General features: G+C 34.6%; 2 protein-coding genes across 5 annotated transcripts; both read right to left on the bottom strand.

Moving 5' to 3' along the window:
- Nucleotides 1–802: 802 nt before the first annotated feature.
- Nucleotides 803–9,128, bottom strand: LOC108692685 (sodium-independent sulfate anion transporter-like). Its single transcript, XM_018201068.1, has 11 exons — nucleotides 8,057–9,128; nucleotides 7,568–7,763; nucleotides 7,218–7,438; nucleotides 6,968–7,148; nucleotides 6,506–6,670; nucleotides 5,891–6,052; nucleotides 4,364–4,504; nucleotides 4,133–4,278; nucleotides 1,572–1,733; nucleotides 1,315–1,471; nucleotides 803–1,183 (listed from the first exon to the last, which is right to left on the bottom strand). Exons 1-11 carry the CDS (start codon nucleotides 8,258–8,260, stop codon nucleotides 1,008–1,010), a joined length of 1,911 nt encoding a protein of 636 aa, XP_018056557.1. The 5' UTR covers nucleotides 8,261–9,128; the 3' UTR covers nucleotides 803–1,007.
- An 80-nt stretch (nucleotides 9,129–9,208) lies between these two features.
- Nucleotides 9,209–14,796, bottom strand: LOC108692659. Of its 4 annotated transcripts, none has more exons than XM_018201025.1 (10): nucleotides 14,491–14,796; nucleotides 13,107–13,216; nucleotides 12,471–12,593; nucleotides 12,204–12,356; nucleotides 11,945–12,126; nucleotides 11,521–11,826; nucleotides 11,160–11,350; nucleotides 10,802–11,002; nucleotides 10,068–10,124; nucleotides 9,209–9,529 (listed from the first exon to the last, which is right to left on the bottom strand). In XM_018201025.1, the coding sequence occupies exons 1-10, from the start codon at nucleotides 14,779–14,781 to the stop codon at nucleotides 9,296–9,298; spliced, it is 1,848 nt and encodes a 615-aa protein (XP_018056514.1). In that variant the 5' UTR covers nucleotides 14,782–14,796; the 3' UTR covers nucleotides 9,209–9,295. The 4 variants fall into 4 exon arrangements, with proteins under 4 accessions (XP_018056514.1, XP_018056506.1, XP_018056532.1 ...); XM_018201017.1 differs by having other exon boundaries at nucleotides 14,467–14,796; XM_018201043.1 differs by lacking the exon at nucleotides 10,068–10,124 and having other exon boundaries at nucleotides 14,467–14,796.
- Between the last annotated feature and the right edge of the window lie 9,073 nt (nucleotides 14,797–23,869).

The raw sequence follows: 23,869 nt of genomic DNA on the forward strand, positions 1-23,869 counted from the left end.
TAATTAGAGCGTGAGCGAAGAACTTCCATCGCAAAACTGAGTGTTGGTATCGGAAAGAATTCGCGTTCGTGTTTCACAAAAAACTTCTATTGAATGTGGCGGGTGGATCTGTGCAGCGCTCGCTTTTGCTACTCCGACCTTCTAGAAGATTCGTGACGGTTATGATTATATCCTTGTGCTTCATAATGTAATGTGAAATAATAATAGTGAATTTTCTAGTAGGTTGGAAGTCAATTTGATGGTTTCGGCGTTAATGTTACGCTCATCTTGCTTTGAATGAATCTCACAGTGAGCCGCTAGTAAAGCGTTTGGTTTGCGCTGCAAACAGCAACTTTTAATTAATGAACGTAACATTATCATGCTATATTTCTTTGATATAGAGAGAAATCTTTTCTCTTTAAATGCATATTCTATTACTGTTGCGAAAAGACGAACGAAGTCGTTGTCATGCGTATATTCGATAAAATCCGTTCTAATAAATTTTTATCTTTACAGATAGTGTATAGAATCTAAATGCCTTGAAAATTTAATTTTGATTCAAATTCTTCCTTAGTTCCGTAAAGTGTATATATTGCACATAATGTATTATCCTTATTGTTTATGAAACGTTAAACAAACCCTGACAAATCATGCATATCATGCGCTTTACGGAACGCAGTGTTCAGTATGCATTTTATATTTAGAATCAATACTAAAAACTGTAGTTTCAAAATTTCGGAAAAAATCGTTTTTTCCCATTTTTCTACTGATTTTCTTGGTTCCTTTCCCAAAGATAGAAAAATTGGAAACATTTATGTGTTCGTAAGATTTGCCATATTTACTTCTTTCCGAAAAGAAAATAATTTTAGTTTTCTTTCTACAATTTTTGAAAAAAGCGGCTTTTTTTAAATTACAGAATCAACAGGCTATAAATAAGTGGGAAAAAGTTTGTGGCGTTTTTCCCGTTACATCTAACGGGAAAAACGTCACTTTTTCTCACATCTAATATTAAAGATAGAGTTGTTTGGTTATTGTTGTATTTTACATTCGGATGGTGACATTAAGGCCAATTCTTCGGTATTGGATTCGGAATCATTTTGTTGTGAATTCGAATACAAAAGATCTTCGCGAATCAGATTTTTCGTTGCTTGTTTCACAGTAATATTGATCCGATCTTCAAAATTTTTACTAGATAAAGCATCATCTGAAAAAAACATTTATCATTAGATTACATTCCAATTATCATTTCGTGATAATTATCACTATAGCTCTTAATTATCTCAATATTAAACAATAAATTTCATATATACGTATAATAATAATAATAATACATACTGTGAAGAACATCTGCGATGCTCTCTTCTTTTTCGATCAAACGAATGTATTTGTTGTCAGTGAGAATGTCGAAACTTTTCACGACGTTGGAATTAAGATGCAATAGCCAGAATTGATTTCTTTCGCTGTTCAATTTTTTCGATAACATTTCAATACCCTGTCGTAGAAAATTACATACAGTTCGAATAGCAATATCATTTATAGATCAATAAAAATAAATCATTCATTGATTTTATTTGGCGAATGTTATCTGATACCTTGATTGAAGTGTAATCGAGACTATTGAATAATTCGCAATTCATGATCAATGGAACGTCGTTTCTAGCTAAACTCATGACTTTCTCACAGAAGGAAGTTACTGCGGGATAATAGAGACAATTTTCAGGTTTTAGCATCATATATCTATTTCCCAGACGAGTCTAAAACAGAAATAATTTTAATATTCTCATTCATGTACACACATAATTGATATATATGTATATATAATATACAGGGTACGTTACTAAAATCCGAACAAATCCGAACAATTTCTTTGTAACAAAATGTTTTTAATGAAAATTTAAATATTACAAAAAATCCTTTTACACTTGGTACTTGGGGGAGAGGGGGGGAGGGGAATCCCTGTAGAGCACAATTATTCAATATATCCTCCATTAGCTTGAATGACGGTCTCTATTCTCAGTCTGAAGCGTTCGCACGCATGTTATAATGTAGCGCTGTCCATGCCGACGAATGCTGCCTCAGTAGCAGCGATCTTTAATGACGTCACATTGGGATGTCGAGACTTGTTTGTAACCTTTTCAACTACGCTCCATATGTAGTAGTCCAAGGGATTTAAATCTGGGCTGTTGAGAGGCCAGAATGAGCCGAGGCGAGCAACTCGGTTTGTCCTGGCAGTCTCAGAGAGCATCTGTCGTATCTTTAATAAAAATGTATACGATTAATAATCGTAAATGTATACGATTTGTATCGAAGGTCCTCCTCGGCAATTCGATGCATTTGTTGGCTCGCTTATTATATCAACAATCGATGCTAATTTTCGCAACGATTGTCCTGGGTCATCCAAAATCAGCGCTTGAGTGCGCTCCTTTCAACGACTGTGAGGGTCCTCGCAGTATGTTCTTTCGAGTGATTCTTCCTCGCTGGCATTCTGGATTGACAATTGATCTCGGGTATCCAAAGAACCGAATTATTTTCGTTGCTGAGCGCCCAGTGCGAAGGCCTTCGATAATTGCGGCTCTTCGATTATACTCCGTACTTGGTTTCAGCATCGCGGCCATTTTGAGAATATAACTGTTTACTAAGGGTGCGTTTCGAATTTCGCATGAAACGCATAATGCATTATTTGTCCTTGTTGTTTACCAATAAGGATAATTCGGAATGCATTTTAGAAGCATCAGGCTTTCTCGGATGCCGAGAAATTTAAATTGAAATTTGTTTGGATTTTGGTGACGCACCCTATAGTACATATATATATATAAAAAATATTACTTAATATTAAATAATATTATATTATAGGTTCTAGAAAAAAGAAGAAAAAAAAACAAATATTCCTATGAACTTTAGACTCAAATGCTTTGTTATTAAAATAATAGACACAAATAGATTTAAAATAATGACATGAATATCAGATTATTCTGGCAAATGTGTAAAATGATGGAGGATATTTTGAGTATATATATTTCTTATAAACAGAAAAAAATACCCATCTGAAATTTTTAACTAAAAAAAGTCATTGTTTGATACTACAATATCTTTGTATCTTTGTATTATGTATTACTACCGTATAAATTATATCGATCCATTCTTTCAATAACGAAACATTTGCGACCTAATGAAACATTTATTCTTTTTTTATCTATTAGGTGTACAACTTTGCTTCCGCCGTTTTCCTATAGATGGCTTTAACGGTAAGTGGTGGTCGAAATAAATAGATCATAGATGTCATACAATAAGCTTGGGCATCTGTCAACATAACCCCATAGAAACATTATCGATTTGTGTCTGCATCATAAAGTTATTCTCGATTGAAAATGTCAGTTGACGAGCCAAATTCTCGTCATTTGCGGGAGGTTTTAATTTTTTGCTTCAATATGAAGAAATCTGCGCCTGAGGCTTATCGAATGCTCCCAAATACTTATGGTGAGGTCGCTATTAGTGAAAGAACGTGTCGTGAGTGGTTTCAACGCTTCAAGAACGGTGATTTTGACATCCAAGGTCATGCTCTGTATTTGATGGGACCAGCTCGGCGTAGTGTATTATGAACTGTTAAAACCGACTGAAACAATCACAGGCAATCGGTATCGAACGCAATTGATGCGTTTGAGCTGAGCATTGAAAGACAAACGGCCGCAATACAACGAGACACGATAAAGTGATTTTGCAGCATCACAATGCTCGACCCCATGTTGCGAAAGTGATTAAGACATACTTGGAAACGTTGAAATGGGAAGTCCTACCCCACCCGCCGTATTCTCCAGACGCTCTGACTACCACTTGTTTCGATCAATGGTACACGGCCTGACTGACCAGCACTTCCGGTCTTATGAAGAAGTAAAAAATTGGATCGATAGCCTATTATCGATATTTGTGGATAGCCTCAAAAGATGACCAGTTTTTTCGACGCGGGATTCGCTACCCGAAAGATGGGGGAAAGTAGTGGCTAGCGATGGACAATACTTTGAATCATAAATGTATAACCAGTTTTTTACAATAAAGCCTCGAATTTCGAAAAAAAAACGGCGGAAGCAAAGTTATACACCTAATATATATAAAAATATACTAAAAGACAAAATTTTATGATAGCAATTTTATTTACTTTGCAATTGACTATTTGAAGCGGCAATCTCGCGGATAGTCGAATAAAAAGGATCAGGTTGAAAAGGACACCAAGAAGAAGTCCGATTTCAATGCCGATAAAAATGGAGATCACAAAAGTCCCTATCGCTGCGATTGCATCCATTTCTGCAAGAAAACAAGTATATTATATGTAAGTACATTGCTTTATCTTCTCGTCTAATCTGTGTACACGTGAAAACGTAATACTGACTGCTTCCTTTCCAGAGTAATTTTATGATTTTCACATCGATCATGAATATCACGGCGGATATCAGCACAGCCGCTAATGTCGCTCGTGGAATGTAATAAAAATATGATGTTAAAAAGCTCAGTGCCAGCAATACCATAGTACCTGCAAAGTGCAATGTCATATATTATTTTTTTCGTTACATCTTTGTTTTGTTCTATATTTATGCCACACATGTATCTCATATCATTATATAATACCTCGCTGTCATGTTGCATATTACACACTATCGCGCCAAGATTAGAATCGTAAATTTCTCTAATTATGCACAAAATATTAGGTGTGTTGAGTAATAATAATAAATTATAATGATAAAATATAATAATTTTTAATAAGAAATAATAATTAAAGTTCAACTAGGTGAATTAAAATAAAAATAATAAAAACGCTATAAATAGGATGACCAACTCTCGATCAGCCAGGAATATCAACTTTAAAATATCGGAACACAATCAAAAAATTCGAGACTTTTTCAGTGTATGGAAAAACATTTTTCATAAATATAAATAGTCCATTTCAAACGTAATAAGTCGAATATTTCACAAAATGTGAAAAATATAGAAAAATGTTTCAGATAAAAATTGTATATAGTCTTAAAGAATGCAAATATTGATAAAATTAATTTAAAAAAAAAATCAATTTTTTAAGGTCATATAAATGATATCGCCATTTTTTTAAATGAAATTATATATAAAGTGAATCCTCTGATTATTCCGCATATAAAAGTATTAAGGTTAAAGTTGTCGAAAAATCGCAACAGTTATTTTATATTTTATACTGACACATTTTGATATAAAACGTCAAATATCTCATAAATTATTAATTTTTTTATAATCGTGTCTTAATACTTTTATGAAAGGAATTTGAGGTCAAATCAATCATTAGTGTAAAGAAAATACATGGTTGCTTAAAAAAAAGTAGATAAATGGATATTTTTTGAAATAAATAACTATCTCCGTGTTATTTAAATTTTATATTCATTTATGTTCCCAGTAGAACAACAAGTCATGTCAAAATGATAATGTCAAAATGACATTAAAATGAATCGGAAATGATTAAAAAATGATTTTTAATGATCATTTTAGAATTATTTTGACATTATGATAGCATAACGACTTGTTCTGCTTTATAATAAATCGAGACAAATGGCTTCCTGCCAACGATTCTTTTAGGACGTCTTTATATGAAGAGATTAATTGAAATAATGCAAAATTCGGAATAATTGGCTATCCTAGCTACAAATCAAAGCTAGTTGTTAAATGCTAATATTTAATAAATCCTAATACATTAAGTATATAATCGAACATACACTGAGAAAAAAATGCTGTTGATAGACTTTAATTGAATCAACAGCATTTTTTTCTCAGTGTATGTTTCAACCTAATAGTAATTTTTGGCAGGTTCCTATTCAGTTTCATCTCGTATTTCTTGCGTACGAAAGAAATAAAGATGTTTGAAAATTTAAATTAATGTTATTTAATTTTTTGTTACCGGAATATAGACCAGCCATAGGCGTTTGCACTCCGCTGGCACTGCTAACTGCACTTCGGGTAAACGCACCAGTAGTTGGAAGTGATGACACAAAACTGCCTACTATGTTGGAGAGGCCGAGAGCCAACATTTCTTGCGTTGCGTTAATGGAAGTGCCTAATGCTATAAGATCAAGAAGAAAAAAATATTCAAGATATGCCTAATATTTTACCCGAACAATTGATCCTTCTTCATTTTGCACACAAATAATATAAGGAGGATATTCAATTTTCGAAATGAAGACATATATTTGACAGCAAATACTGACATAATTTTGTTATAATTTTCACTTAGTAATATAAGATATAACAGTTTTTTTATTATTCTTTAATATAAGATATAACAGTTATATAATACATAATAGTTATATTGCTGAGTAGGAAATTGTAACTAATAATTGTTGTGTGTGCTACTGTTAGTTAGTGGTGCTCAGTTTCAATTAATGAAATCAGATTTTGTTAAATATAATGAAATTATTTTATTAAGTCTAATTTTATTTTATTATGAATTATATAATACAGGAGCAATCTGCTGACTCGAGATTGAAATTATGGAAAGAATTATGGAAATTGATACCAAATGCTTTAGCTATCGCTACGTTTGCCAAGACGGATATAACAGGAAGTATCCCTAATCCTAATCCATAGTGAGCGCACATGTCAAAAAAAGTGTAAGTCTGATTTCCTACTTGCGATGAGAATGGCGGTAACGATACTTTGGGGAGGCCACCTTCGATTTTTCCTGTAAGATAAAAATGTTGTACATGCCTGTGTGTACATGCATGTAATTCTCCACGATCGTAATATATTTTTAAATGGAATTGCTTAGTGTCAAATTAATTAATAAGAGAATAATGGCTTTAAAAGTAGTTATAAATGATCAAATTTCAATAATTTTACAATTATACTGAATAGATTATTTTTTATTTCAACTTATGAATAGATTATTATTTACTTTAGCTATATCATTAAAAAAAATCATTATTATCGTTTATTCAACGAATTGACTACTAATAACAATTACAAATAAGGTCCATACCTGAAAGTCTAAATGGAATGGATCCTGTATTCACTTCGAATTGATACGCTATTGTGACTGATATAAGCACTATGAGAGCGTTCCTACCAATGGAGAAGTACCAAAGTATTTTTTTTATTATTACATTTCTGGAAGCATCTCTTTTGTTTCTCATACAAGGACAGTCAATATCTTTCAATTTCTAAAGATAAAATCTACATGATATTTCTAAAATTGTTATAAATTGTTCATTTATAATTCCGGCACTCACTCTAAAGATCAGGAGAAATAGGATGCTGAAAATTCCAAGTGCGGAATCGGCAAGCTGAATCTTATTAATATTCTTAAATAATTTGTACAGATTGTCTGCAATATTTTCTGACTTATATTTCAATCCCAGAAGGCCCTGCATCTGAGCGGTAATTATAATAAACGCTCCTGCTGACACAAAACCCGATGTGACAGGAACTGATATAAAGTCCACTAAAAATCCTGCAGAATCATGTCGATCAATTTTATATTGATATACTTATAAACAATACAATAGAACATGATAATAACAAAAAAACGTGAGCGATGATAATTGAAATTTAGTCGATTAGATAGTTCTAGAATACAAGCCTAGATTTAGTACGCCCATTAAAAGTTCTATGCATCCAGCTAGAAAACACAAAAGTATTACAAAATCCTGTGGCATGTTTCGCGTGTACTGCAATGTCAGAAGGGCCATCAAGGATGACGGACCAATCGAGACCTCTTTGATAGTTCCCAAGATAATGTATAGAAAACCACCCACAAAACAAGAGTACAGACCATACTGTAAGTATTTGTATTATTTGTCATATGATATATTTTTAAAGACATAGAGAGACACATCATATCAGTAATAAATATAATAATATTATATAGATAAAAAAAGTCTTAAAACAATCTAACATCTAAGAAGATAATAAAATTCAAGAGTGCATTTTTTTAAGTGCAGAGATTACGAATTGAGATTAAAAAAATACTATATACAAAAAATACTATATTTATGTTTACGTCATTAAATAGATATTCGCTTATTTATACTTATAATCTTAAAGGGAGCAAGAAAAACGACTGTGATACCTGTGGAATCCGTTCAGCCAGTACCGCGTAGGCCATACTCTGAGGGATCATAGTCATACCCAGAGTGATGCCCGCTATCAGGTCTGACACGGCCTTCAACCGAGTATAATGCGGTAACCAGCCGAGTATCGGCAGATACTTTGCCATTGTGAAGCGTGGCTTCTGTCTCAAAATCGAAAACGACGGGGGCTCTCCGTCGGGCATTTTACTCACGTCGCGTCGACAAGATACAAGCGAAAAACTAATCAGACGCGAGACTACTATGCTCTCGCGGCTTTGCGATCGCAAGCGTATTCCAGTGCCGGATCTCTTGATACTCCTGCATCAGCTGCATGATCTTATCATCCCCACGTCTTTAAAACCTCGTTGTAAAAATACCAGTGAGGAAATCCCTTTAATTACGCTACTAATTCTCAACGGTTTTGTGTCATGCACATTGTTGACATTTTGATAAAGATCCATGTACAGGTGCCAGAAACCTTGACAAGAGATTAATAACAGCTGACTTTACTGCTACTTGTTCCATTTCTAATTCTTTTATAATATGATGTAAGATACGTGATAGATTAATACTACGTATAATCCATGAGATACTCCTACTTCTTTTATCTTCTAATGCGCATTTCTTGAAATCGACGAGGAAAATAGTCAATGTTACTGGGAAAGTTATCTTTGTTGCCAAAATTTTATTGCGTCTTCGCAAAGCGTCGACGGACGTATAATCGGTAGAGTGTGATGTGCATAAACGTTTACGACATGCTATTCGATACAGCTAATTTGGTGATTTCGTCGTGCGGAAATTTTCTAACGGACAGAGATTTTTTTTTAATCGGGAGATAGTCGCACACATGACTATCTCGATGACGCGTCATCGTGCCACGCGCGTTTATGCGTTTTATTCCTATCTTTCACCGATCTGCGTAGAACGGTAAAGTGTCGCTAGCTTTAATTATCTAAAAAAAGATATCGAATAAAAAAGTGTAAAGTAAAGTTGAAGAAACGCTGCGGCACCTACTAGTAATAGTAATATACATATATAATAATATATTAAAATGACAACAATAATCTTCATAAATAATAATAATAATAATAATAATAATAATAATAATAATAATAATAATAATAAATGTGACTCGATAAAATCTCTAAGTAAAAATCCATTTTAAACATAGTGGAAGCGTGTCCGGTTTTATCTCGCACTTATGGAATACGACATTTTCGCAAACGATCGACGGATCTTTAACGCAGCTTCTGGTTAACTTGTTCGATCTGCTCGTCGATTCTTTGGGAAGTACCCCTGAATTTATTCGGCTCGGGTCCAATCATCTGTATGAGCTGCGGCACTTCTTGGCCGCTGATCTGCGTGAAACGCGCCAGTGACTTCATGCACGTATATAGCTGCTCCTCCGTGGGACTGCCGTTGAAGTATTGCAGTAATGCCATCGTCAGTTCCACTGCGACGTCGTCAAACACCTACAATTCATACATTACGTAAAGGTATTTAGAAATCACGTCATATCTCACTCTCTTGCGAATGAAAAAAAAAATATTTGAAAATATGGCTGCACGACGCAATGTTAAGTAAACAATTGTCAAGTTGCTATATAAATTACAGCAAAAATTTGAAATGGACGTTCTACGTCCATCTCAAAATTAGTTTAATCAAATTAATTTATTTTTTTATTATTAATGTATTTTTCCATAGTAATCACAAAAAACAATTATATACAATTTTTTTACGAAATATAATGTATTTGTGTAATTACAGATTTAGAATTAAACTTGGAAGCATCGTTGTTATGTGAATTATCTGTAATTTTCTGTAATTTTAGTAATCGTTACATGTACGAGATATTATCAAACACTCACTTGAAAAATTATGGTAATCACAGTTGTCGCGCACATCGCGTTGCATATTACACGTGTGTATTCAGTTGCACGCAAGATACCGATAAGAATTGACGACTTACCGCAGCGCACGGTTCGATCTAACATGGATTTGGATAAGTACCTTAGAAATGCTGCCTTTCGGTAAAAGTCGCCGCAGATTTTTGCTTTTGTTCATTTTCTGAAAAAACAGTATCCGATTTCTGGAAAGATATCCGTCACACGCAGCGCTATCCGCGCGATTAGAGAGCTTCAGTGTGCGCATGCAAACGAGCATCGAATGAGTCGTGTATCCTTTAATTGAGCCGTCCTTTTTTATTAATGGCAAATATGAATGTTCTCTTTTATGTTCTTTTCGTTGCTCGTTTGAAATCGAAATTACCAGGCGAGATGTCCATGTCGACGGTCGCGTTGTTTAGCATTGTCAGTAATTTATAGAGCAAATATTTCTTTTTTTTCTATTGCATATAATAAAGGCAGCACTTCTTTCCTAGGACACAGTGCGAGCTTGTTCTCTTGTGATATCGGCAAGCACGCATTCCGAAAAGCGGAAACAAATGATATCGCGCATCGAAGGATCGCGCTTTAATATTAAACAATTCTGATTCATATCTCTTCTTTTACAGTCCTGTTTCAAACTTATAAAATAAGTAAAATTTATAACACAGAGGTCTACTACATGATGTAAAGAAATATCTGTAGCTTAAAATTAAATAACTGTGGAATTATAATCTTTAATAAGATAATTATGCTCCTTCGATACGCGACACGCTTGTAGCAATAAGTTATAAAAGTGAAAGCAATCGGCGAAAGATGAGAATGTTAATTGGACGGAAGGATACAGACCACAGTTTTTACCTCCTTGCAAGCAAGGTTGTGGATAATAGCTGCACCGCGGATCTGCAGGTCTTCCGAGTTTGAGAGTAATGAGTGCACTGCAACCTTTGTCGTCACCCTTATGTTGCTGATATTGCTACTGACGTTCTGATCCTGATGCTGCCACTCCGATATGTAGAGTAACCATTCCGAGCTGCTGAGATTCTCGAACATATTTGCCAACTGTTTGAAACAATTATTGACGTTTAAGGCTTTCAGAAAAGTAAGTGTAAATATTAGAAATTTCCATTAATGTCCACTATAAAAAGTCAGGAAATATATGAATCAAAATATAAAAATAATTTTAGTTTTAATGTGTAATAATTTCGTTTGTACTTACAAACTGTGCAAGTGGAAGTTGCTCCTCCAGAGGATGCCGATCGATATCGAAGGCATATGTCATGATGATGTGTTCTCGCCTGTCTTGATGCAACAACAAAATTACATCATCTTTCAGTGCAGCAACGGACAGCACGTTCAACAGTTTTACTCGTACATCACTATCTAATGATTTATCGTAAAGAACTCGACCTAAAATCCATTTAATTGAATTGAATTTAACACAGTATTCTGTGCTTTTAAATCTCTACTTAAAAGTCTATTTTTATATGTTCTAATATATATTATAGTAAGTTTAAAATTTAATCGAATAAATCAGACACATTTTCAAAAAGAGAGCTTGTGTTATTTCAGTAACTCACCAACGAAGTTCAGAAAGTTGTCGCCTAAAGCCCAGGAGCCCTCGTCTTCCAAGACATATTGCCGTAGCTCATCCAAACAAGTTTGTTCCTCATCGTTCAACTTCCCTTTGAGAGCGCTTACCAAGCCTTCGTACTCCGTTTGTATATCCACCAAGTCTTTGAAAACTATCGGTGGATCTCGATGGCGTTTTTTCTCTTCTTGCTCACGCTTCTCATCCTCCTCCATCTGCATCACTCGCTCGGACGGCAGCATCTCTGCGGGTGCGTTTTCTCCATTGGCCGCCTGCAGTGTTTCGCCGACTGCACCTAAATAATAGATATAAAAAATAATAGATATAAAAATTATTTTCCAAATTTTAAGAGTTTTTATTATATTATTTTTTATTATTACAATTGTTTTTAATTTATATAAAATTCTACATACTTTCGTTCTCCGCCATATCTGCACAGCAATTGCTCGGTCCGGTACTATTGCTGTCGCTGCTGGTGGCCTCCTTGCTGCTCTTATCTTTTTTCTCCTTTTTCTTCTTTTTCTTCTTTCGATCTTTCTTCGCTAATTTCTCGTTAATGACGTTCCTCCGTTCCTCTAACGCGATTGAATTCAATCTGCAAATATGTTCGATAGTTTAGTAAAATATTTATAAAAATTTAAATAAATAATCACGCGTTAAAATTACCAATACCTTGCTTCTTCGATAGCTGTATTTAGGAGTTGATATTCTGGTGAAGTTTCCCTCTGAATTCTCGGCTCAACGAATCTCTGGCCTACCGTGAATCCAGCACTTGAGCTACTGCTTAATGTTTCTACCAACGGAATTAAAGCCTGTCCGATAGGACTGAAAATATAACTCATATTAAAACATCGCTTCGAAATAAAGTAAACAGGTATCTTATACATTTTTCTATAATAAATGTAAGATTAAATAGTCGTGACAATTAATAAGACGTACGTTTGTAATATTTCTTCTGGTAGATCAAGGATATACTTGGGAATGCCCTTGCCCACTAGGAAGTTACTAACCTCCTCGGTGAAGGAATTACAGTTATGCTTGAAAAGATTGTACGTGCCCGGTCTGAAAGAAAAGAGTTTATTCTACAAAAACCAATTAATTTTCAGGAATCAAAGACAAACTAAATTATTAAATAATAAGACCAAACAATAAAAAAATAAAATAACAAAACAACAGAAAATCGAATGTATAATTTAAAAAAAAAATCGAATAATTTTCTTAGATTTGAATAAATAAATCTTACGCAAAAAATGAAATTCTTTATGGAAGATGATCGTAGAAGCGATTCCTTCAATGAATTAACAAATAAATTTACGAAGGAGAAGAGACGTAACTTAAGTTAAAAATAGTCACGCTTTGAAAAGTAAAGAGTAAAATAAACGAAAATGAATAAAGTAATTTAAAGTTTAAAGTAATTTAAAGTTTAAAGTAATTTAGTAATCAACATATGAGCACATAATTTGCCTTCTCACAGTTTTAAGTACAAAATGAAGATATAGAAGAGAAAAGCGCCGAAGCAGTTTTCGACACAAACACACACATCTCAGCATGCACGCATCAGTCGATAATACTCACGCAAATGTGGAGGTCCCTAAACCGTTTATGTACTCCAGGAAAACCGAGTAGGGCAGGTAAGTTTCGCCGAGCTTCTCAACTCTTTGCGGATCCCGTAACTCCGTGCCGCCCTGAAACACGAAATGCGTCGAGCGGTCGCGTTAAAATCGCGTCCGGGAAAATCGCGCTGTGCCGTCAATGTCAATTTCGCAGCAGCTGCGCTGATCCAGCAGCCGATTTCGTTCGCCAGAGAGACAGAAGAGAAAAGTGAGAGAGAACGAGAGTAAAAGAGAGAGAATGAGAAAGATAGAGAACACCCGCCTCCTCCTGGCATTAGTGGCCGCGTAATTTTAGAACTACGACAAATCTCGCGCTTCCCTGCGAGAAACCTCCGAAAATAGACACTCGCGGTATGCGTTGGAGCCGCGACCTCTTCTAGAACGCAAAAGAAAGACGTGGCTCGGCGGAAGTGAAGAGCGAAGAGAGACAAAATGGGAAGAAAGCGTTTATTATGCGCTTCAAGGGTTGGATCTCTCAAGGATTAATGCGAGAACGTGTCGATCGTGCAAATTCTTAAGTCTAAAAAATAATAGAATCTACATGATACATTTCATGGAAACGTGGAAGCGAGATTAGCATCGAATAAATAAGAAAATTTAATTAATTTGCATTAAATTACGAAATGTCGTCCTCAATGAGAATGGAAGGATTAATTGGGAAAGTTAAGGTAAAAATAAGACGAGGAATCTCTATCGCTCTTGAAGCCAAGATATGAGAATAGAAATTAACAGAATAAAAATTATCATTCAGAAATCGGAAATGTTATCCAATGTCAGCACACTAAATCAGTCGATGACTAAAAATTTCTTTAATCTAATACTGGTCAATTTAATATTATAGTCAATTTAGTACTGAAAGACAATAATTAATTATTTATTTGAATTACTAAAAAAAAGTACTGAATAATAGTGCTTTTAATAAACAAACAAAAGTGCTTTTAAAGTAAGCAATTAATTATTGTCTTTCAGTATTAGTTATTAGATTTAAGGGTTCTCCAACCAAACTCTCTTGAGAAGTTAAAAACTAAACGTATCACATTATTTGATATTTTTACAATATATCCGTAACTTTCTATTAAGAAACATTTATAAAACTGCATTATCTCACAAAATTGTATAATCTCCGATAGTCTATTCTTTCATCTTCTGTATCCTAAAATTGCACTTATCCTCTTTCTCTCTTTCTCAGCAGCACTCAATACCACAAGATCTTCGCTTCTGGTGGTTGCGGAACGAAACCGGAAACGCGTCCGTGTTCACGAGAGCACTTACGAATCCAAAAAGCAATAAAACAAAATAAGTAAAAATGGAATGAAAAAAACCGTCATAAGACTATTCTTCCTCACTCTTTTCGAGAGCACTCCTGAGAGCGGGAAACGGTTCGCACGCGAACTGCCGATGCTTGGAGAACGCCACGACGAACGAGATGCCAACGTTGAAGAATGAATGCGTGGCGCGCGCGCAAAATGAGATTTGCGCTCCTGAAATTGCTGGCTGAAGATACCGTTCAGAAAAAAGAGATACTCGCTTAGGAAGAAACAATTCAGAGGTTTTTCTAAACAATATTTGTCGGACAAGGAGTTAGTTCCAGTTTCACAACTCACGATTAACTCAGCGAGATTCAATTTGTTTCTCATCTCTTTCTAATTCTAGAATAATGTAGATGAAGTAATGTAGATGTCAACAAACATAATCGATTGATGAAGCCCAGAAAAAGAGCATTCCCAAGGAATACAAAAGTCAACAAAAAATCAAAATGACTTTATTTATGTGTCAATAAAACAGTCAAATTTTGTGACTAAAAATCATCATTTTGACTTTCTTAATGTTAAAATAAAATCACTTTGATTTCTTTTGACTTTCTCTTGGTGTATTTTTGGGTTCTATTTCATCCTACAAATGCTTTGAAGTATTCTTTGATTGGTCAATTCGTAAAATTCGTTCTTTTGATTGATCAATGAAGCATTTGCTCAGTACTTATTAAGTAAATCGCACCCTATGTCTCAAAGGCCAATTGCAAGCGATTACCAATATGCATTACGGATGACGAAACGAGAAGCTATCTTGATGACAGAAAGATAACTATTCGTTATATAAATCGTGATTCCTGGCAAGCAAAATTAATATGCAAAAAGGAATAGAAGATACAAATATGAAGAGAGATAACCATGTTTATAGTTTGTACTGTAATTAGATAGGCAAATTGAGGAAATAAATTTAGGAAATTGCTAGTAATTGATTTGTAATTGACTCGTAAACAATTATTAATTATCTCTATGTTAATTGATGATCGAATTTAAATTAATTATAGAATTGTTGGAAAAATAGATATTCATAAAAATCTTGAATAGAAATATTATTAATAAAATCGGAGCATCTAGTTATTGGTTATCGAGTTTTACGAGAGGATTTCGTAGGTGGAAATGAATCAGTTATACAGATCTAGTGTCATAGAGCAACGCGCATTACAATTATGCACGTCACGTGCATATCGTCGGCGTGCAGCATAATAAAGTATTATCGTAATGATTTCATCGCATTGCTTTTAGATGCGCGTCGGTGTCACGATTATTACTTCCGCGACTGCTTGACACCGCTTCAGAAGAATCATAACGGAATCAGAAGAAGATATTATAATTTTATGATATAATTATAATACGATTTCAGAAATAACAGGATTGTAGAATTCTTTCAGATGCTAAAAGAAATTGCACAGGATACTAAATATAGCTTCGTATTCTGTTAAAAAACAAGGAAATTCTTGTATCAGAAAACTTGGAAGCTATTCGCACATTCAATATTACGAAAAGACGAGCAATTTAAGAGACACGCAAGAGAGAAGGTTTAAATCATATCTCGAGACTTATAAACTTGGTACTCTTCTTCAAGAATCAACTCTTCAACTATCAAGAAAAGTTCACTCAAGTTACTCAAACAGAATCTTTCTCTGTTATATTTTAATCTCGAGTGATTTTTATCGTCGGTCTCGTTCTGTACCTTCAAACATGAAAAGACCATAAAAATGCTTCGTCTGAGCTCAAGTAATGCAGGGAAGAATTATTTTAAGGTAATTTCACTATTTAATCAAGCAAGACTATGTTCAGATTCTCATCTAGGTATCATTTTATTTTTGTTATTCCCCGAATATTAAACAAGAAAATGATATACCTGGGCAGCACTCGGGGTGGGAATCTGAACGTGCGCCAAAGGGTGGACCATTTACATGACTGCGGCGAGATTAGGAAACAACTACATTGAAATTATTGGGGAATATTTTATCATATACGAGAATGTAAGCACGTACGGACTCATCTTACCTTTGCCTTACATCGAGTCTGAACGTGTGGAGCATAAGGCAGGAAAGAGAGTAGTCGCGAGAGAGAAAGAGAGAGGAAGCGGATGTATGCGTGCACGTGTATACGCGTGCGTGCGTATGCGTGCAGCGGGGATTATTTTCGGATTGAACCACACCAAATTTAGTTCCCGCTTGTATCTAGCGTATCGTATGGCCCGCCGAGTGACTTCGTCGCAGAGCGATAGTCGCTCTGCGACTAAGTCTTTTGATGATCGGTCGCGACTTCGGGTTATACGCATGCATCGGTATAGATATATTAAGTGCGACGGGAAGCGGTAGGAATCATTAATTCTTTCAGCTTGATAACACGGCCCCGGGTTATTTATATTGCACTTGTCCCAGCGACATCGTTGCGCGATGATCGACTGGTGCCTGACTAGAGCAAAGACATAGAGTTGTGGACTATATCTGTATCTAAGATTACTTTTGATTGATCATCAGAAGAAAGAATTTTATTAATTGACCAATCAAAAAATGCTTCGAAGCATCAAGTGACCACACTCTAAGTAATATATCAACAAAATAAGAGAAAGAAAGAGAGGGAGAGAGAGAGGGAGAGAGAGAGAAAGTGTGACGGCCAATACTCTTTTCTTTCTGAGATATTGTAATTGGTTGAATAGAAGGAAATAGAGAGACTAGCTGTCTTGTGTCCTATCTTTCTCTTTTTTGTCGATTAATTTTACATTTGAATGAAACAATCCATGCTCTATGTTTTTAGATCGATCATATAATTTTTTCTTTACGTGTGGAAACGTGAAAAATGTTTTTACGTGCGTACACGTACATACAAAAAATTTTCACATTTCTGCCCCGAAGAAAAAGTTACATGATGACTGAGATTGTTAATATTGTTGCGGCAACATGTAAATGAAAAGAGAGAAATATTGACGCATAGCGGTATTAGGAGAATGGATCTGATATTTATTTAGCTAACAGAAAGCTCGGCGGCAGAGAACGCGGTGCTTACTAATATAATAGGTTGTTGATATTAGCTGAGAGTCGCAATTGATGTTTCTAAATCGCGGAGATACTCACGAAGATGAAAGAAAGCACTCGGGTGGAGTATCGAGTACGGCGCGACGGGAACCACCTGCGTAACTGAACGAAAACCCCGCGTTGTATTTTAGCGTTTCGCCAGCGTCGCCGTGATGCAGACAGCGCTACTAAACGCTCGATCGCATCCCAATCGAGATAATCAGATCCGCCAATGGCGGAGGATACTCACGGGTCGGATACTCTGGATGCCAGCGGGGCCGAAGAAGTACTCTCTTCCGTATGCGACTATCGCCGTGTGCCATATTCCATCCAATTGGCGACCTGCGAGCAAAAGTTGGAGATTAACGACCGCTTGTTTTAATGACAAACAGAATGCGATAGCCGCATAAAATAATATTTAATAAGTTATGCATATTGGCAGATATATGTGTATATATAATTTTAGCGCCTTTATTTGTCGATATAAAATAAAAAAATTATTTAATAATTAATCATTTTACGCGATATAATAATAAATAATCATACGATAAATGTCTATCAGTAGAGATAAGTTTAATTTTAACAATGCAAGCCGTCTCTCAGCAAATATTCCTTGGAAGAAGAGAATTCTAAAGATTCCTTATTTTAGCGAAAGATTATAGCTGGTTCCAAATTTTCGGATCTAGAAAGAATTCAGAATTAGATGAAAACTAATTCTATTTACATCTCCGGCATGATCCAACGAAGCAACCTCGAGACAGGCTTAAACTCAGGCTCGCGATATTTGTTCAAGGTCCGACAGAGACGATCATAATTGCGGCTTGTCCTCGCGTAAATTCGTTGGCTAGATCGGAGTGCGAAACGCAAAGCTCGCACGAGCCCGGATAAAGCTCGAGCTTGCGGATCTGTATGTGTCTCCTTTGACCTAGTTCTGCACCGCGGAAATAGCTAAGTACATCCGCGTACACGCATCGTTTCGTGGCTTTCTCATTGCGCCTCTCGGGGCCTCCCAATGATGTCGACCTCGCAAGAAATAACCTGGCCGTTATAATTACTTCCAGAGCAGTGCAAGACGGTTACGACGAATTCAAAGAGGGGAGGCGGCTGTCGGTCTTTTGATTCCATAGATGCAACGAAATACATTTAGATCATAACTTTACGTAATACAAAGTTTTCTAGTGTGTTAAAGGGTATAATTACATTATAACAAGAACAGTTACTAAATTAATCTTTATTAGAACAAGAAAACCATTATGGCACCAACCATAGTGGCACCGAAACAGTGTCATATTTTGAGAGACAAGAAATACAATCAAAACATAATTAAAACAAATCTTATTTAAAGAAAAATTGTAAAATTAAAAAAAATAGCTTCTCTAAATGTTAAGACTTTTTGAAATTAGACTTAGAAATAATTATCGAATAATTAAATGATACACAATAATTAAATGATACAATTATACAACATTAATTCGACTAGAAGTTACAAATACTTATAATCGGAAATCCGGAAGATATTTTTCGGGAGACTCATAATTCTTCTACATCATTATATTTAACTTATCCGCAATATAATCCCGCACGTTTTCGAGGTCTGGACTCGGCACTCGCTCGGTCTGGAGCGACTGCCAACTTATGCGGATCGAAATGTTCTCAGAGCATTGGAACGAACGCTGCCCTCGACGCACTCGAAAATAGACGCCTGAGAGTGCGGGAATACGTAGCTCGGACACGTGGCACACACAGTCCGCACTTTACGCCATTCGCACAGAATTCCATACGCATTATGGGGCACCGCAAGCTCTGGCACCCTTTCCAACTGTTTCCGTATTGGTCTGCACCTGCGATTCTCTTAAATTATCGCCGCGCATGCCGCGCGTGTTTATACGTCTTCACCTACGAATTGCACTTCGTCTTTCGAATCATTCATTTCTAGACCCCAAAAATTAGCTGGCATCTACATTGCAAATAAATTAATGTACATACATAGTCTGACAATAAAGTTCTTGGACTGCAGCAATAAGAACAACACTTCAGACAATAAAATATTATATTTTACCCAAGCAGAAAACCAACAAATCAAAATGACGTTAAAATGAATCGTAAATAATATTTATTTAGAGTCATTTTGACATCATTTTGTTATTATAATGACTTGTGTTCTGTTTGAATATCTTTCAAAGTAATACTCTATATAATATCAATACTTCAAAGTAATACTCTATATAATATCAATACTTCACATCTTTGATATAAAATTTAAAAACATCAAGAAAAATATAAATAAGTTATAAACAAGATATAAATAAGAAGGATATTCAAAGGAATGTGGCTCTGAATATAGCTTTCCACTATGGACATTAAAACAAGTTTTTAAGTTTTTATCAAAATGTGTGAAGTGTATTGATGTAATAAGGATGTCATAAGGAATTATTTTGAAAGAAAAAATAACAATTTATTATTTGAGATATCCGTATTTTTTATTGCTGCACAATCCGAGAACTTTTTGTTAGATATCATTAGATATATTTATATCATTATATATATTTACATATATATATTTTTCTAACGTTCTTTTTCAACTTTATTTTCGTACATCAATTTCATTTTATTTTTACGCACTTCAGCGCACATCCCATCGCGTCTCAGTGGAGCACATCGACCATTTAACCGTCATGAAGCTGATCGATGCGACACCATTGCCACTCTCTGAGTCATCGTTGCCTAAAATGTCACCAATTCTCGACGGCTGTTTATATATTTGAATCGCATTTAATCCGAAATCTGTATTATCTGGCAACGTTGAAAGGAATATATACAACGAGTAAAGCAATAATGACAATCCGCGGATTACAAGCATGCATGACTGGCAGAATCGAAGGAAATGAGTCAAGAAATCAATTGATAACATCAACTTTTTTCGATAAATTGAAATCGCGTATAAAAACCAATATCGCGTATAAAAATGATCCTCTGTTATTCAGAGTTATATTCTCTGAATAGGAGGATCTCTCAATGAGAATTTTACTAATGTATGTGTCAATTCAGTGTTATATGATATACTTAGTTCTTTCACTTTGTCTATTATTTGCAACATAAAGAAGAACTGCAATCGCTGTTTTCACGGCGCATAATAAAGAAATATGTTTTCCGTCACATTATATATCTCTTTAAATAACATTTCGGCTCAAGGGTAATGGAGTTTAAAATTGCATCCGATGAAAACAACGATGAAAACAATATTTTGTTTTGATAAATATTATGAACAATCGTTGATCAACAATACATGGAGATATATTTACGCAGGGCTCGATTCTTTAAGTCAATGGCGATTTTTTATACGAAAAAGTTTTTCGCTTTCTTTTTATTTACTAAATTAAACTAATTTTGTTTAATTTAATAAATATAAAATAAACATTTTAACAAGTAAAAAGTATCGACTAATAGTAGAATAAATAAGTATTTACATTTTCGGAATCTTCTATCATTTAATTAATTATATGTTTATCTTCGTTGTAATAAATTATTCCAAAAAAAAAATCAAGTAAAAAAATAAATAAAAGAGATATATTTAAGTAACTGTTAATAGTACCATCAATTCCTCATATGCTTACCAATGAGTATCTGCGACATCATTGCGGCCATTCCTTTGGTAAGGTCATAAATGTACAGTTCCACTGCCGTCCTTATATCTTCCTCCTCCATCTTGTCCTAAAAACAATTATAACATCTCTCAAAAATTGCGCAATTATTATAAACTTAAATAATCGTTCCAAATAATAATCGTCACAATTGTCAAACAATCCATTTATTTCCCGTATATTTATGTCCGTAAAATATGATTTTTTTTCATTCCCGACTTTTATGCGAGACAAAATCCACGTGTCTACTTTCGTGAGAGTAAACATAACAGTCTACGTAAAGATGTAAAGATTCTGATGTAAAGAATGTTCTGATGTATTCTACAATCGCTTAAACGTAGTTGTAAGTGATTGTACTTGAGAATTGATCAATCACAGTTAAATACTCTCCTCTCTTGCAGGACTGATTCAATTTTCAATCTTTAACGTTTAATCTACAATAAAAGTCGTAGAGTATTAAGTCATAGAAAATTAATTAATTATGATCGAATATGAGACGAAACATCGACTATGATCAATTTTCTACGATTTAAAATCCTACGATCGCTACGACTTCTATTGTTAACCCCGTATTTAAATCTAAAATGATTTTCTGCAATGAGGAGATAATTCGGAATGTGTGATACTCATAGCTCTTTTTTATAATATGTCGTGTTTTACAGCAAATACTTCTTTAATATTCTCACCATGCAATGTCGGTTTCTCGTAGAGGAATGTCTAGTATTACGAGACCGAAGGAGTTTAATCATGTAATTGTAGTGAATCAGCGATTTAGAAGTATCCGCATACATTATAAAATTTACACATAATAGCATTGTTTTCGAGCATAACTCGATCGTTCGACACAATTTATTATAATTTAAAGAGGTATTGCAAAATTGCAGAAAAAGAAATTGAACTAGGTAAACTAAAAGACTAAAAGTAAATACAGTAACATAAATAGACATCTATAAATGATAACGCAATTTTATTGCGTTATCATTTATAGACGTCTAATAATAAGTGCAGGTTAATTTTGTTGTGTTATCATTTAGAATAGTAGATAAGAAGATTGATTAAAATATTTTTTTTTTCATAAATTTCTTAATAATTTGCCCTTTGAAAAGCATATTTCTGCTAATTTCAAAATAATGTATAAATAATAACATAATGTAATAAATATTTCCGTAAACCAAATGTATCTCTAAAGCCTACGCATGATGCATTTTTTTCTTGGATTGTTTACGCTTTAATAAATTATTAGAAATTCTGCATTCTGTGTGGTACAATTCTGGTAATTTAACAAAGAAGGATATTAAAAGCATCTTTCAGTGATAAGACAACAGCGGATACATGAGATTTTCTTCAAACTTCATTTATTACGTAATCACAATAGTCTTCTTACCTTCTTTTGTAAGGTAAGTTCACCTTAAGAAATACGCTTTGCTTTCTAAAGGAATATTCTTCCACTTTAATCTTTAATACACACGATGATTTTCCAGTTCTTTACATCTATATATCGATAAGTCATTCATAAATCATTCGGAATAATTTTCATCACTTTAATAAATATACAAAAATTATAAAGTGATTTTTACATATATACTTTAATATCTTTAGAAAATATTTGTAAGGGTGTTATATAAAAAAAAAGTTATATATGCATATTAAACTATATATTTTATATGCATATTAAACTAATTACTAGATGATTCTAATTTTTCAAAGAAAAGAAATGTATAGAATGACCCAATCGTATGTAACTAAGGATTAAATAAAAATTACTCGCGCGGATATATAATCATTAAAACGAACTGAAGACTAAAGATTGATTAAAAATAAATGAATTTCGAACTGAGAAAAATATAAGAGAAGAAAAATTCGCGAAGCGATTTACGAGGAACAAGAAGAGGAGCGTCGACAAGGCCTACCTTTCTGCTCTCATTGATGGCTTAACAGGTGGATCGATTATCGGGTATGACTTCCGTGGAAAGGAGGGGGATGAAAACGGCGGATAGACTCCTGACAAAGCGGCGAATCGATGGAGATGAGAAGCCGATGCGGTCGATGCTGAACAACGACGATGACGATGAAAGAACTTGATACACGTATAGGTCTCGAGTACTGTCTCTTGGGTGCGCTTCTCGCGCTAGATGGCTACCGGCTAGCAAATGCAAACTGATCGCGCCGAAATCCTCATCGGAGTACGCGGCCTCCGCGAGGCCGCGGGGTCTCTCACGGCGCGGTAGTCGTTCTTGGCAGGAAGAAACGGTAAAGAGGTAAGAGGGTCATAAGTAGCAGCCGCCACAGCTCAAAGAACACATACAAGTCAACAAAAAATTATAATAACTTTATTTTCATTCTTAATGTTAATAAACAGACAAATTTTGTAACGAAAAATCATCGTGACTTTCATGATGTCAAAATAAAGTCATTTTCTTTCTATTGACTTGATGTTTCTTGGAAGATTGTCGCTCCGATATTCTCTATTCGTCAGCTACCTCGCGATCCACATTGTCAGGATTTATCGCAATTACACGTTGTAATTATAGATACATTATTCTTATTCGTGGCGTCTGGAAGAAACGCTCGTTGGCTCGTTAAAACGCACTTTAAAAGACGACACTATTGTCGCTGAGTCACGCTCTACGTCGAATGACGCAGACACTTGGTTGAGACGTCTGTCTCTCGTACGCAGATACGCTATTAACGTACGTTCTATCTGTAGCTCTATCTCCGTAGGTGTTTTTTTTTTCTTTATAAACGATTTATATA

The sequence above is a fragment of the Atta colombica genome, unplaced genomic scaffold, assembly GCF_001594045.1.
Source record: "Atta colombica isolate Treedump-2 unplaced genomic scaffold, Acol1.0 scaffold107, whole genome shotgun sequence".
NCBI classification, from domain to species: Eukaryota; Metazoa; Arthropoda; class Insecta; order Hymenoptera; family Formicidae; genus Atta; species Atta colombica.

Excerpts from the sequence above, each read along its gene's own strand:
- LOC108692685 (XM_018201068.1), bottom strand. The coding sequence starts at position 8,260 with ATGCCCGACGGAGAGCCCCCGTCGTTTTCGATTTTGAGACAGAAGCCA. Across the intron at positions 1,734-4,132 it reads TTCAAATAGTCAATTGCAAA|ACTCGTCTGGGAAATAGATA; the intron begins GTAAATAAAATT and ends TTTCTGTTTTAG. Across the intron at positions 1,472-1,571 it reads TCGATTACACTTCAATCAAG|GGTATTGAAATGTTATCGAA; the intron begins GTATCAGATAAC and ends TTTCTACGACAG.
- LOC108692659 (XM_018201017.1), bottom strand. The coding sequence starts at position 14,781 with ATGAGAAACAAATTGAATCTCGCTGAGTTAATCGTGAGTTGTGAAACT. Across the intron at positions 13,217-14,466 it reads GGAAGAATAGTCTTATGACG|GGCGGCACGGAGTTACGGGA; the intron begins GTTTTTTTCATT and ends TTCGTGTTTCAG. Across the intron at positions 11,003-11,159 it reads AACTTCCACTTGCACAGTTT|TTGGCAAATATGTTCGAGAA; the intron begins GTAAGTACAAAC and ends TGTTTCAAACAG.